Source organism: Pararge aegeria, chromosome 20 (assembly GCF_905163445.1).
Source record: "Pararge aegeria chromosome 20, ilParAegt1.1, whole genome shotgun sequence".
NCBI classification, from domain to species: Eukaryota; Metazoa; Arthropoda; class Insecta; order Lepidoptera; family Nymphalidae; genus Pararge; species Pararge aegeria.
This window is the reverse complement of record NC_053199.1, coordinates 12,096,969-12,109,645: the sequence shown is the minus strand read 5'-3', so window position 1 is coordinate 12,109,645 and position 12,677 is coordinate 12,096,969. Positions and strand designations below refer to the sequence as shown.

Sequence of the window (12,677 nt, the reverse complement as noted above, 5' to 3'; positions counted from 1 at the left end):
AATTGAATTGAATGATCTTTGTGTTTAGACTGCCAGTGTATCGGCTCAGCTTGATAACAGTGAGTGTCAGTTCAAGTTCATTATTCCATGTAGTATTCATTTTTACAAAATCCAATGCACGCACAACCACTCCTTCGATACCCTGTCCGCTACTTCGGAAAAATGCGAGTGTAGATAAGTTCAAGTTCGCGCGCCGCAAACCGTTTGTCGCGGACCAAAAAAACGACACTGATCGGGGAAAGGCGCGATGCAATGGCGTGAACAACGCGTGACCGCCGCGAGTGTAGAGCCCACTTTAAATGTTGAGTAGAGGGAGAATAAAAATGACTACGACTTTCGTCTCTTTTTGCCACACACAAATCTATTATGAAGTGAACGTGAAAGGCATAATAAGTAAAGTACAGACGATTTGACTTACGGTAACAAAAGTCACCCTAGCTCGTACGGCAAGAATACACAGAATAGTGATTTGCGATTTCCAAATTAAAAATAATCATTTTATTGTATTATCAAGCGCAATTTCCATAGTAAACTCATAACTGTTATCGAAAACTTCAACTCCGTTCAAGTGTAATAAGTTGTTGCTTTTGTCGTTTACTATTTTATCCAATGCTATTAGTTTGATTTTTGTGTCTTTATTTTTTATCTTTATCAACATGGAAAGTTTGGAAAGCCAGCCGTGTGTTTTCTTAGGGTTGAAAGTGAAACCTGGACCTGTAGAGCGACATAAACTAGAGAATTTCACTCTCGAAAATACTGTAAGCCTACTAAAAAACGAAGCTGCAAAGAAAACCAATATCCCATCTACTAATTTAGGTAAACCACTTTTTAAACATTACTTACTAGGTATATATAGCCCTAGAGTATAAATGTTCCTTATATCAAGGAACATTTATATATTTGGAGCTCTAGGGCTATATATTTGGCCTGTGTCGCTTTGGCCCCGAACCCTAATCGCTTCTGATTTGATTTTCGTAAAATTGTTTGCTTCATCATGCTAACTTTAAAATTCTTTGTTTGAAAACATAAAATATTCCTCTGGGAGGGCCTCTGAGGGTTTGAGTATATTTACTCCTAGGCAAATTTTATATTCATATATAGAAGCCTTAGGTGTGTTTTTTATTTTCTTTTTTCCCATAAGATTAAGACTGTTTATCAATATAATATGGCTTGATATTGTTTTAGATTCCTTCACAAAAAATGAAAGAATACTGTGTTGCCCGTGTTTCTCCTCCACATTTATTACAAATCCTAAAGGAATTATTAGTTTTCTTGGGATAAAAAGTAGCCTATGTTACTCTCCATCCTTCCAACTAACTCCATGCCAAAAATGAAATGGAATGGTTGTTTAGTTAGGGTGTAAAGGAAGGACAAATAAACAAACTTCCCTATTCAAAATATTATAAATAAATTACACAATTTCAGAACTAATTCACCATGGTAAAATATTAAAAGATGAAAGTACTCTACTTGATAGTGGTATTAAAAGTGGTGAGATGGTCCATGTGATTAAGAAGAAAGTGCAAAATCCCCCTCCACCACCAACTATTTATTCAGATGCAGAATTACAAATGTTAAACAACTCACTCAGGACACTTGGTTGTACTCCTAATGCTGCTGGTTGGACCAGGGCGATGCAGGTAACAAAATTATAATTATATGGAAGGGAATTTATTATTTAAATCTCACCAATTTCGTGATGCCTTTTCACTTCTCTATGTGGCTCTTTTCATTTATTATTTGGGCTACAATGCTCCCATATAGTCATGGGTGCACACAAACATATTTATTTTATAGTAGACCCCCAGATTACTATTATTTTTAAGAGAAGAGTAAGGTACTCTTCATGCATTATATACATTAGTGAGTGTTGTCAAAAAGTATTACAATAATAATAAACATGATTATAGAGGTGGGGTGACAAAATTATTATATGACTAATTATGTCAAATATTATATTTCTCTATATAATTTTACATCATAATGAATATTTTTTTTTATTTAACAGTTATTGAATGAAGAGTCTGCAATGACTGAGATCATAGAACATGCACCGTCACTATGTGAAGACTGCATGACAATATCTATTCTACATGAAGTTGAACTCCTAGCTGCTTTGGCTGCCAACCTACAAACAATGCGCCGAGGTGCGGAGGCTCACCCTGATCTGCCAAATGCCTTGCGACAACTTATGAGGCTTGTGCGATCACGATCAAATGTTCCAACATCTGAAACAGGTAATTTTATTGGAGATAGCGTCCATTATGACCACAATTCTGAGGAAATAAAGATAATAAGATTGTATGTAAAACACCATAACAGCTCAATACTGCAAGGGAGTTTTCTTGTGGTTGTCTGTGTCTTACTTTATATCAACAACCTCCCAGAAATTATACAGGCCCATGAATATTGTTTGTGAACAATATTTCCATGTAGACCTTATGTTAGGGCATCACAGATTTGGATAGTAAACTTTATAATATCCTATTTACTTTATATAAATCATTGGTTTACAGACCACAACTTAGAGATAAATTTCAAAAAATCCAAAATCATGCAATTTAGGCCATATCAAAAATTACCCCTCAATATAAAATTCTCTTACAATGGGATAGATTTGGAATGCGTAGATACTTTCACTCTACTGGTTATATATTGACTCTAATATCAATTGGAAATGACACCAAAAATCAAAACAAAAGTATCACGATTAACTTACGCCCTAAGAGAACTTATGAGAAAAAAATCAACTAGAATGGAAGCAGCACTATAAGCCTACTACGCATACGCCAATGCCTGGCTGAGCAACGGTGTAATATTGTGGGGAAAAGCATGAACGCACATTTACTATTATTCATATTACAAAAAAATGCATTCGCATACAAAAAAAACCTACACAATAAGGAAAGCGCGCCACACTTGAAATCTTTGGGAATCTTAACCTTGCCATGCATATGTATATATTGGAAATACCTAAATTTATGTGAAAGCAGTCTCAGTATTTCCAAAAACTTACTAATTTGCTGTGAGAACTTGAGTGCAGCGAAATCATAAATTTAATTTACCCTCACAGAAATCTAACTTAAAATTGCATAGTTCTTTTCCAAATTAAAATGTAAATATTAAAGAGAAAGAAACCAATAAAATATCTTATATATATATTTTTTGTGTGCGTGTGTATGTCACTGAACTCCTAAGCGGCTGGACTGATTTGAATGCATTTTTGGTATGCGTTTGGATGGCACCCTGGATCGTTTAGATTCACAAATCAGCCCGACAGATGACGCTGGGGCCCGCTAGTTTATACATAAATATACAGTGTTACTGGTAATATGTCGGCAATCCGTTAAGGGGTGTAGGCGAAGTAATTTGCAATTAAATGACCCCTAACGGATTGCCGACATATTACCAGTAACACTGTATATACATACGCTTAAAACAAATTAAAATAGTAAAACTTATTACACAGAAAACGTTTTTTTAAATAATTAAATATTAAAATTTATTATTGAATGGTCTGCCTCTCTACTGCCCCAATTACTGTGCCCTACCGTTATTTTATATGTACGTATAATGATTGAGTAATGCAAGGTAAAATGCAAATAAATTGAAACTGAAATAGTAACAATCATCAACACAAGTAACAATATCAAAATTATACTGCTTTAAGCGATTTAATGTGCTATTGCTTGAGACTGCTATATAAACGAAACTTTGACCTTAACCGAAACTATTCCAATGTTAATTAAAGACCAAAACTGTTTTAAAATGCTTGAACGTTTCCAAGTTCTGATTAATAGTATTATATTATTTTAGCTATCTATATTAAAAATATGCTAAATACTTTGATTTTGTTTGACAAGCGCTAATACCTAGAACCTTCTAGAAATCTAGACCAACAAGGTTAATTCGACAAATATTTTGAAACTAGAAAATACAGTATTACTTTTTTTTTAAAAAGGAACTAAGTTCAGGGCATCAAAAACACCCTACGATTTGTTGAATATCTTATGATGACACAAGTTGGTAAATAATTTGATATTACTATAGTTACAAATAATATTTTGTCTCGTGTCTGTACGTTCAGAATCGCACGTAATAACGATTGCTGTTGGTAAATGTCTACAATCAGTACTATTAATGGTTTCTCGAAACGGGAACAATTTTTAAAATATTGAAAAATAGTTATTAATTAATTCATTGATTATCAATAATGGACTCAAAATCCAGAATACAGTTTACTACTATATAGTTTTTACTTTCTTTATCAGTCACGTGACATCAAACATAGATAGCCTTAAGCTGATTTTTTTTCTATTTTTTTATTTCAAATACAAATAAAGTATTTTAATAAATAAATATAAGTTTTTATATATATAAAAAAAACAGTTTAATACGCTAATTTTAAAAGCCTATAGGATATAATATACCCTTTTTTAAATTTCAATTCTAATAAAGATGGGATGAAAGTGTCGGTCCTTCTTCAAGTTATATATAAATACTAATGGCCGACATTTGGAGCCTGGAGAATGGTCATGGGCATTCTCAAGTCCCAAGACTCAATTTATCTGAATTTTAAACCTGGCAGCATACATAAAATATAGTTTTTTTTTTTTAAATTTGATGGAACCATGTGAACTTCCTTAGGGACGGACAGTTTTTCGTAACATTTTCTTGCTCCATTTCAGCACCAACATCTGGCTTTGCCTACTCACTAGAGGCACTCTCGGAAGACGAAGATGCCGAAGAAGAAGAGACAGAGGAAAGCGAGAGCAGAAGTGCTATAACACAGGAGCAGTTAGCTGCAGCTTTACAAGTTAGTTTTATTCACTATTGGTATTCGATTTTTAGTTAAGCTTAGTGATTCTTTATTAGTATTCTGAACCTAATTAGGTTTAGTGATTCTTTATTATAGTTCTGATTTTATTGATTATTTGTTAACATTTTAAATGCACTAAGTTAATAGATTATTTTATAGAATTCTGAATTTAAATAAATATAGTGATTCTTTATTAACTTCTAAATGCATTAAGTCAATAGATTTTTTATTAGCATTCTAAATTTAAATAAGTAGTGTTTCTTTATTAGTATTTTGAATTTAGTTAGGTTAAGTGATTATTTATTAGCACTTTAAATTTTATTAGGAATAGTGTTTCTTTTTTAGTGATTATATAAGGTTTTTTCTTACATTGCAAGGGCTGGTCTCATTTAAGACTTGGGCCATGGAGGTTTATAAATTCTTTGCTTAAGAAAAAATTCTGAAATTATTAAAACTGAAGTAGTCATAGAGATGGCATTATTTATCAGTTTTCGCTAGATCTTCTAGAATGTTCCGATGAAGCTATGCCACTAAACCTTTTTGGGCTTGTTCGGAAAAACATTGTTTGTCGGATATTGCTATCTTGATCATCTTTATAGAGATTGCTTGGTCTCCATGAAAAACAGAAAACGCTGCTTTCATACTATTTTTATGAACACATTTTCTCTTAAGTATTCCGGACTTCGGAGCATGTCTAGACATACTAAATCAATAATGATAACCAAATTTTTGACGCCAACTATAATATATATTCCTTTTACTGAACTAGGAAAGAAACGCAAACATTTTTGTGAGATTTTATATTGAAAATTAATAATTGAGGCACGGACGGAAGCCGAAGGCCAAATTCGGACCTCTAAATTCTGTCACCCATCCAGGTACAGACATGGGCCAATTCTACGAGAGGCCAGTCGTATGACTTACGGCGTCACAACTTGGCCGGACAACCCTCCTTCGAGAGGAGCACGGCTTATGGCGATGCGACAAACGTTGTCGCATCGCAGCGCGCACGCACCCGTGAGTTGTGTACGTGTACACGCACTTACGTTTTAGTGTTTGTTGTTGTCGCTTCATGTGTCGCTTGAGCGCTAGTTCACGTACAACTCACGGGCGGGAAGAATTAGACCCACGAAGTCACACCAGAGGGCTCGCGTTCTAACTTCAAAATCACGCAATGTGGAGTCGTTTTCGAGTATCGTAATACTTTAACATCAGAGTCAAATGGATCTTATTTTTATTATGTTAAAGCTCAGATTATCCTACTTCGGCTAGGATTTTTAACAAAACGCCTTTATGATAAAAAAATGTAGTGCGGGATTTGCGACTTCGAAAAGAGTGACATAAGGTCCGTTTTACTTTGATGCGAAAACGAATCCTCGATTGCGAGCGAGCAAATCTTATACTAAGGCTACTAAAATTGTAGAGCCCATCCCCCGAGATTTGTACGTGAACTATCACTTATTTCTTGTTCTTTTCTCACGTTCACGTACAATTTGTGGATAGCCACACCTGACATATCCGCACTTGCCCTATTCAGTAACTTTTTTGACAGTTTCCAACCGTTGGCGAATACAAAATTTGTTTAATTGTAGGAAACTAAGGTGAGTATTAAAAGTGTTTAAAGTTACTGAATAGCGGTGCATTTTGCAAATTATTGGAAAGTTTACCGAAAGCTGCAATTTTAACGTAAACTTTCTGGTGTTACTTCAGAACATCGATCAACTAATACTAAATAATAAATACTTAATCATATATGGGCGTGCGTGGGTGGGCGGGCTCTTATTGCGCAGTTGAATATATATTGAACCAATTTCACAATAACCACCCATATTGCTGGTGCGTTAAGACCAAAATTTCTAAAACAAGTTTGAAGCACACGAGGTATTGCAAAGCATTGGCTATTACTGCTGCAGTCTTCTGTTGCAATTTTTGTCGCTGCAAAGTTGTATCTAATTATGATGGTCTATTCAAACTAAGACGATACCCGGGCTGAACACAGATTTCGATTCGGATTCGCCCTTCGCCTCTCAAACTTAATCAACTTCCGTCTTGTTTTTAACAAATGGAACAAGTCTTTAGTGTTACTGTTATTTACAGTTGCAAAGAAAGATTATTTTTTTCACTAAAAATCAAAATAAAATTTCCTATTCGAGCCAGTCTGACCTTTTTTTTTTTTTAAATTATTGTTTATAGATCAGCGCTTGAGACCAAAATCTCACCTAATGGAAAGTGAGCCTACGATGAGACGCGCTCGCCTAGTAGATGCGAATTCATTCTTCTTTATGTAAGAATTAGAAAACCTAATTTGGAAGGGCGTTCCAAACCCCAGTCATGAACGTCGCGTTGGTCGTACGCATACGAGTTAGTAGACATAAACTGCGCGAGCGATTTCAGTCACGTTGCCCGCGCCTGCTTATCTCAGTTTGAAGAGCTTTAGTTGACCGATGGCCCACGCCTACTAGTTGTAAGCGAACTCCACTGACTTCTATTCTTATATTACTCACGGGACTGGCTGTTCCATTTCAAATGACAGCTTGAATTTGGTCCCCATTTGAAACGCCAAAAGTGACATTCGAGTGTCTGCGGAACTAATAATATTATAGGTTCAGAATATGAAGATTTATAAATGAATGAATGACCAGTATTATTGTACACAAAAAAAACAGAAAGATAAAAACAATAGAGCAAGGTAAATATAGGGCACAATTTGGTTGCATCTGCCATGGAGGCAAAGGTAATACATCCATAATGCCTAGTCATAGACAAAGAGCTCGAAACGGCTGTTTATGTATTTTTTATGTATGTTGGTATGAGAATAGTACGTGGACTTAAATTTGTTATTTAATGTGGCACTGCTTTTCCGGGCAGGACGACGCCTGGTGGGTTTCATAAAAATTTTTAACAATATAGTGATTTATTTAATGCAAATAAAAGTTCCTCGGACGCTCAAAGAGAGATGAAAATAAAATGACAGCATGCAGTGAAATCCAGTGGTAATAATAATAGAGGTTAGTGACAAGCTCGAATGAAACCCGCAGCCTAGCCCGGGTGTAGTGGCGAGTGCCGCCGAGAGAGTCCGTCACTATAAGATTTACTCGCTTGCAATCGAGAAGTCGTTTTTGAGTATTGAACTTTGTATCCTCAAAGTAAAGTGGATCTAATTTCATAACGTTTAGAGTCTTAAATCCTGTATCCTCCTTATAATGTTTGTTTTACAATCGTTCTGTCAAAAGCCCGAGCTAAAGTATTTTAGGCAAATTTGAGTTTTAATCTAATACTAATAAGATCAGTTTTAGTCAGATGTTCAAGTGTCTTCCTATTTCGAATACGACTTCTCGATTATTTTTTTAATTATATAGACGATGGTAAATGGTAATGCGGCCTAAGAAGATGAATGTGCTTTAAGTGTCTGTTCTTTTTTTTTTGTTTTTCTGAATTTGATATGGTATACAAATAAAGAGTATAAATAAAATAAAATAAATAAGATGCACTTGATTTGATGGTACCCAGATTATAGGTATCGGGGAAGACCGATTCTGGAAAGGCATTTGTATTCCTTCCCTATGGTATATATAAATGGGAAAGCAAAGCGCTTCGTACGTGTCGATGCTATTTCAACTCTCTGTGCCTGGCAATTTGATTGTAGGCAGGAGATGGTTTAACAAAATCGAATAGCTCCAAAGCACACTCTCCGAAATGTATCAGGCATCCTTGGCTTGCGAGCGATCAATGAATGTAGTGTTAAGGCTACCTGTGTCGCACGCAGGCGGCGACGGAGGCCGTGCTGTCGTCCAGCAACCGCGGCACGGGCTCGGGCGCGGTCGGGCAGGAGCGCCTATTGCGCCTACTGCAGACCGCCGCGGAGCCCGACGGCTCGTCCCCGCCCGCTCCCTCCGCGCGCTCGCCCGCAGCAGGTACCGCACGACACCGACTCATCGTTCACCCATCCATCCGCACTTCTACTTGTTTTTACTATATATATTTAGTATTTAGTATAAATAAATAATAATTAAATAAATATACTGCAACAATACACACATCGCCATCTAGCCCCAAAGTATGCGTAGCTTGTGTTATGGGTACTAAGATGACTGATGAATATTTTTATGAATAATATACATAAATCATAGCAATATACATATAAACACCCAGACACTGAAAAACATTCATGCTCATCGAACCCACGGCCTTGGACTCAGAAAGCAGGGTCGCTGCAAACTGCGCTAATCGGCCGTCTTTGTATGTATTGTATATGTAATGTTTATAATTAGAACAATTTAGGTATTGCACTATCCCGTTTTCTCTAATATATTTCTTCAACCAAAGGTTGTCTGGAGGAGATCGCTTCGCGATAAGGCCGCCATTGTGCATGTGTATATTATCGTTTTTTTTTTGTTAACCTGGTTTTATATTTGTATGTGCAATAAAGACTTTTTCTTATTCTTCTTCTTCTTCTAACGCGATAAAGAAACTTGAGACGCTGCTTCAATTAACTCCCATTCATTATATACAACGTGTAACGGAATTACGAAAAACTGTTGAAGGGTGCATATGTTTATTTCATAATGAAACATACTGTAAAAATATTAAATTGAAAAGCATATTTATTTTTCCATACAAAGTAATTTAAAACATTTTAAGTGTTTACTTCATCATCGTCATCATCATCATCACACAATGAGAAGGGGTTAAGGCCACCACTCTGGCCTAGGGGATTGGTGGTGGTGTGGAGTGTTTACTTGTGACAACCCTATTGGAGATAAAAGACCGGCACGCGTATAGTACCTACGCTAATTAAGTGACAGGAGTCACTCGATTTTACTTTTGCATGGGGTGTTAGGGTTATATCTGATATATTTCAGTAAAAAATATGACAGTCTCAAAAACTACTAGCGTTTCGGTTTCACTGATAAGTCTCTGAGACTGTAAGTAGTGTACCTCGAAAGCCTCTGAAATATTTGCTTGAAACGCACATAACCTAGAAAGGTTCATTGAATTAAGAACATACAGAATCCTCATTCAGCCATTATTGTATGCAGTGCATTGTGTCCAAAAACAGTGAGAACGCCCCGCGCGCGTCTCACTTTACACCCGCGGAATGTTGTCAGCTCTCAATTTTTTGCCCATTTTATGGTGAACGCTTAGAACATTAGAGGTAAAATAATAACTGTCATCTGCTAAATAGTAAGAGGGGACTAACAGTTTGTTCGAGAAACCATTCTAAAGTGGAGTGGTTTATAAAGCTTCAATATTAGTCGTGTACACGGTATCTGTATGTTCTTAGTTCTGTGGAGAAGTTAGGGCTGCGCGCTGGGTTCGAACTCTGCCCCCGAAAGTGAAGTCGAAGTCATACCTACTGGGCTGTCACCATTTCTGTGATTAGTCTGGTATAGGCTTTTAATGAAGGTCATGAAATATTGAAGTTAAACTTTTCAGCGGGAGCGGTCGCGAGCGCTGGTGCTAGCGGCGCCATAACCGCGGAGATGTTCAGCTCAGCCATCAGCGACGCACTCACGCGTGCAAACCCGGCTGGCACGCCAATGGACCAGAGCGCGGCAGGTAAACACCTGGTTTTTTTTTCTGCCGTGGCTAGTTACCACCCTACCGACAAAGGCGTGTGCCGCTAAGCGATTTAGCGTTCCGGTACGATGTCGCTTAGAAACCGATTATGGGTTTAAATTATGGAATAATAGGGAATTTTGAAATAATATTGTAGGATGTCTCATAAGGAATCAATACAACGGAAGGTTCCGGCCGACCAAGTACGGTGACAAGCCCAGAGAAAGAAAAAAAAGAAGGAATCAATCACCCTGTAAAAATATTAAATCATTATAGCCTATATTTATTTTTCCATACAAACGAAATCCTAAGTGTTTACTTATGACAATCCTATAGAAGATAAAAGACCGACACGCGCATAGTACTTACGCTACGCTACGCTACGCTTACCTAATAAATTGACAAGAGTCACATGATTTTAACTTTGCATGCTATGTTAGGGCTGTATATGATTTTTTTCAATAAAAACTGTGGCAGTGGTTTACTCAAAAACTAACAGGTTTTCTTGTTTCACGGATAAGTCTCAGAGACCGTACATAATGTAGGTACCTCTAAAGCCTGTAAAGTATTATTTCGGTATTCATTATACATTGTATATGATAGGCAATAGGACAGTGTTTATCATGTCATATTAACATTATGATGTCATCAGTTCCTTCATTGGAACAGGCCTTTTTTATTTGACAGACGGCCAATTGGCTTCGTGGGCAGTTACCCTAGTCCAGACTAGGGGTTCGATTCCCACAGTTGGAAAATGTTTGTGAGATGAACATGATTGTCTGTCAGTGTCTGGATGTTATTATTCATAAAAAAGTCTGTTATCTTAGTAGCCATAACAGCTACGCCACAGAATTAAGAAAATACAAAAACCGTGTACACAACTAATTTTAAAGCACTTTATACCATTTAGCAGTTGACAATAATTATTTTACTTTTTATAATTTAAGCGGTCACCATAAAATGGGAAAAAATTTGTGAGCTAGATTCCACGGGTGTAAAGTGAGACGTGCGCGGGGCATTTTTACTGTTTTTGGACACTATGCACTGCGTACAATAATGGAATGAGGATTGTGTATGTTCTTAACTCTCCTATATTTATTACATTTGGCACTTACATTGTAGAATGATACAAAGCCTATCTTGCAGCATCGCTTTTTTTCACTGTTTCTGGACACAATGCACTGCATACAATAATTACAATAATAAAGGAATGAGGATTCTGTATGTTCTTAACTCTTCTATATTTATTACATTTGGCACTTACATTGTAGAATGATACAAAGCTTATCTTGCAGCATCGCTTTTATTCACTGTTTTTGGACACAATGCACTGCATACAATAATTACAATAATAACGGAATGAGGATTCTGTATGTTCTTAACTCTTCTATATTTATTTATTTGGCACTTAAATTGTGGAATGATACAAAGGTCATCTTGCAGCATCATCGTCGCAGAGTCCGGTCCAGCGCGAGGACTTCTCCGCGCAGTTACAACACATGCACGAGATGGGCTTACTGGATGATGCGCTCAATTTGCGGGCCTTACGCATATGCTCCGGTAATGTACATAATAGTATAATTCTGAAAATAGAACGGAGAAATAATTTAAAAACATTGATAAATAGTCACGAGAAAATACCGTTTCGAAATTCAAATTAGGCAAATCTAAGCTTGCTTGCTTGCAGTAATAGCCCTTTGGGTAGGACTTTGACTTCACTAACGAATATCTTTTGTGAAGACTGACATAAAAAAATTAACAAAAACTAAATGCAGTATGTTTAAAAGTTTTGTTAACATTATTTGGTTGGATAAATATTTATTCCTTTAGTTCTGGCAAAAAGCCTATTTTTTTTATTATTTCAAAAATATAAGTATTAAAGTACCTTTGGATGGTCAGTCAGTGACTGATATTCTCAATAAGTATATGAATTATGTTATTATATTTTGTTTGGTTAAACTGGGAACTTCAAATAAACTCTGTATAGAAGAATAAGGTCTTTGCATTCAATATAAATTTTAACAGTATATTCTGCTTGCAACACGAATATTTTTTTACCTGATTAGCCAATTTTTATTTAAGGAACGACAAAAAAAAATCTTTTAAATAAATCATTTTGAATAAAAAAAAATCTTTCTTTTTAGGTGACGTGAACGCAGCGATAAATTTAGTCTTCACTGGAGAAGATTAATTAATGTACCTATCGTTTGAAAATAAATAGAATACATTGACTGTTTTGCATTGATTTATTTATACTTACAATTTTGTATACTTATTAACTAAAATATCACTGGATGCA

At 35.9% G+C, this 12,677-nt stretch overlaps 1 protein-coding gene across 2 annotated transcripts; it reads left to right on the top strand.

Annotated features, from left to right (window-relative positions):
• Nucleotides 1-85: 85 nt before the first annotated feature.
• Nucleotides 86-12,614, top strand: LOC120632488 (ubiquitin-like protein 7). Of its 2 annotated transcripts, XM_039902292.1 has the most exons (8): nucleotides 187-816; nucleotides 1,426-1,640; nucleotides 2,009-2,237; nucleotides 4,689-4,816; nucleotides 8,586-8,733; nucleotides 10,256-10,378; nucleotides 11,822-11,938; nucleotides 12,523-12,614. In XM_039902292.1, exons 1-8 carry the CDS (start codon nucleotides 657-659, stop codon nucleotides 12,567-12,569), a joined length of 1,167 nt encoding a protein of 388 aa, XP_039758226.1. In that variant the 5' UTR covers nucleotides 187-656; the 3' UTR covers nucleotides 12,570-12,614. The 2 variants fall into 2 exon arrangements, with proteins under 2 accessions (XP_039758227.1, XP_039758226.1); XM_039902293.1 differs by lacking the exons at nucleotides 8,586-8,733; nucleotides 10,256-10,378; nucleotides 11,822-11,938; nucleotides 12,523-12,614 and adding an exon at nucleotides 5,698-5,919 and having other exon boundaries at nucleotides 86-816.
• Nucleotides 12,615-12,677: the final 63 nt, after the last annotated feature.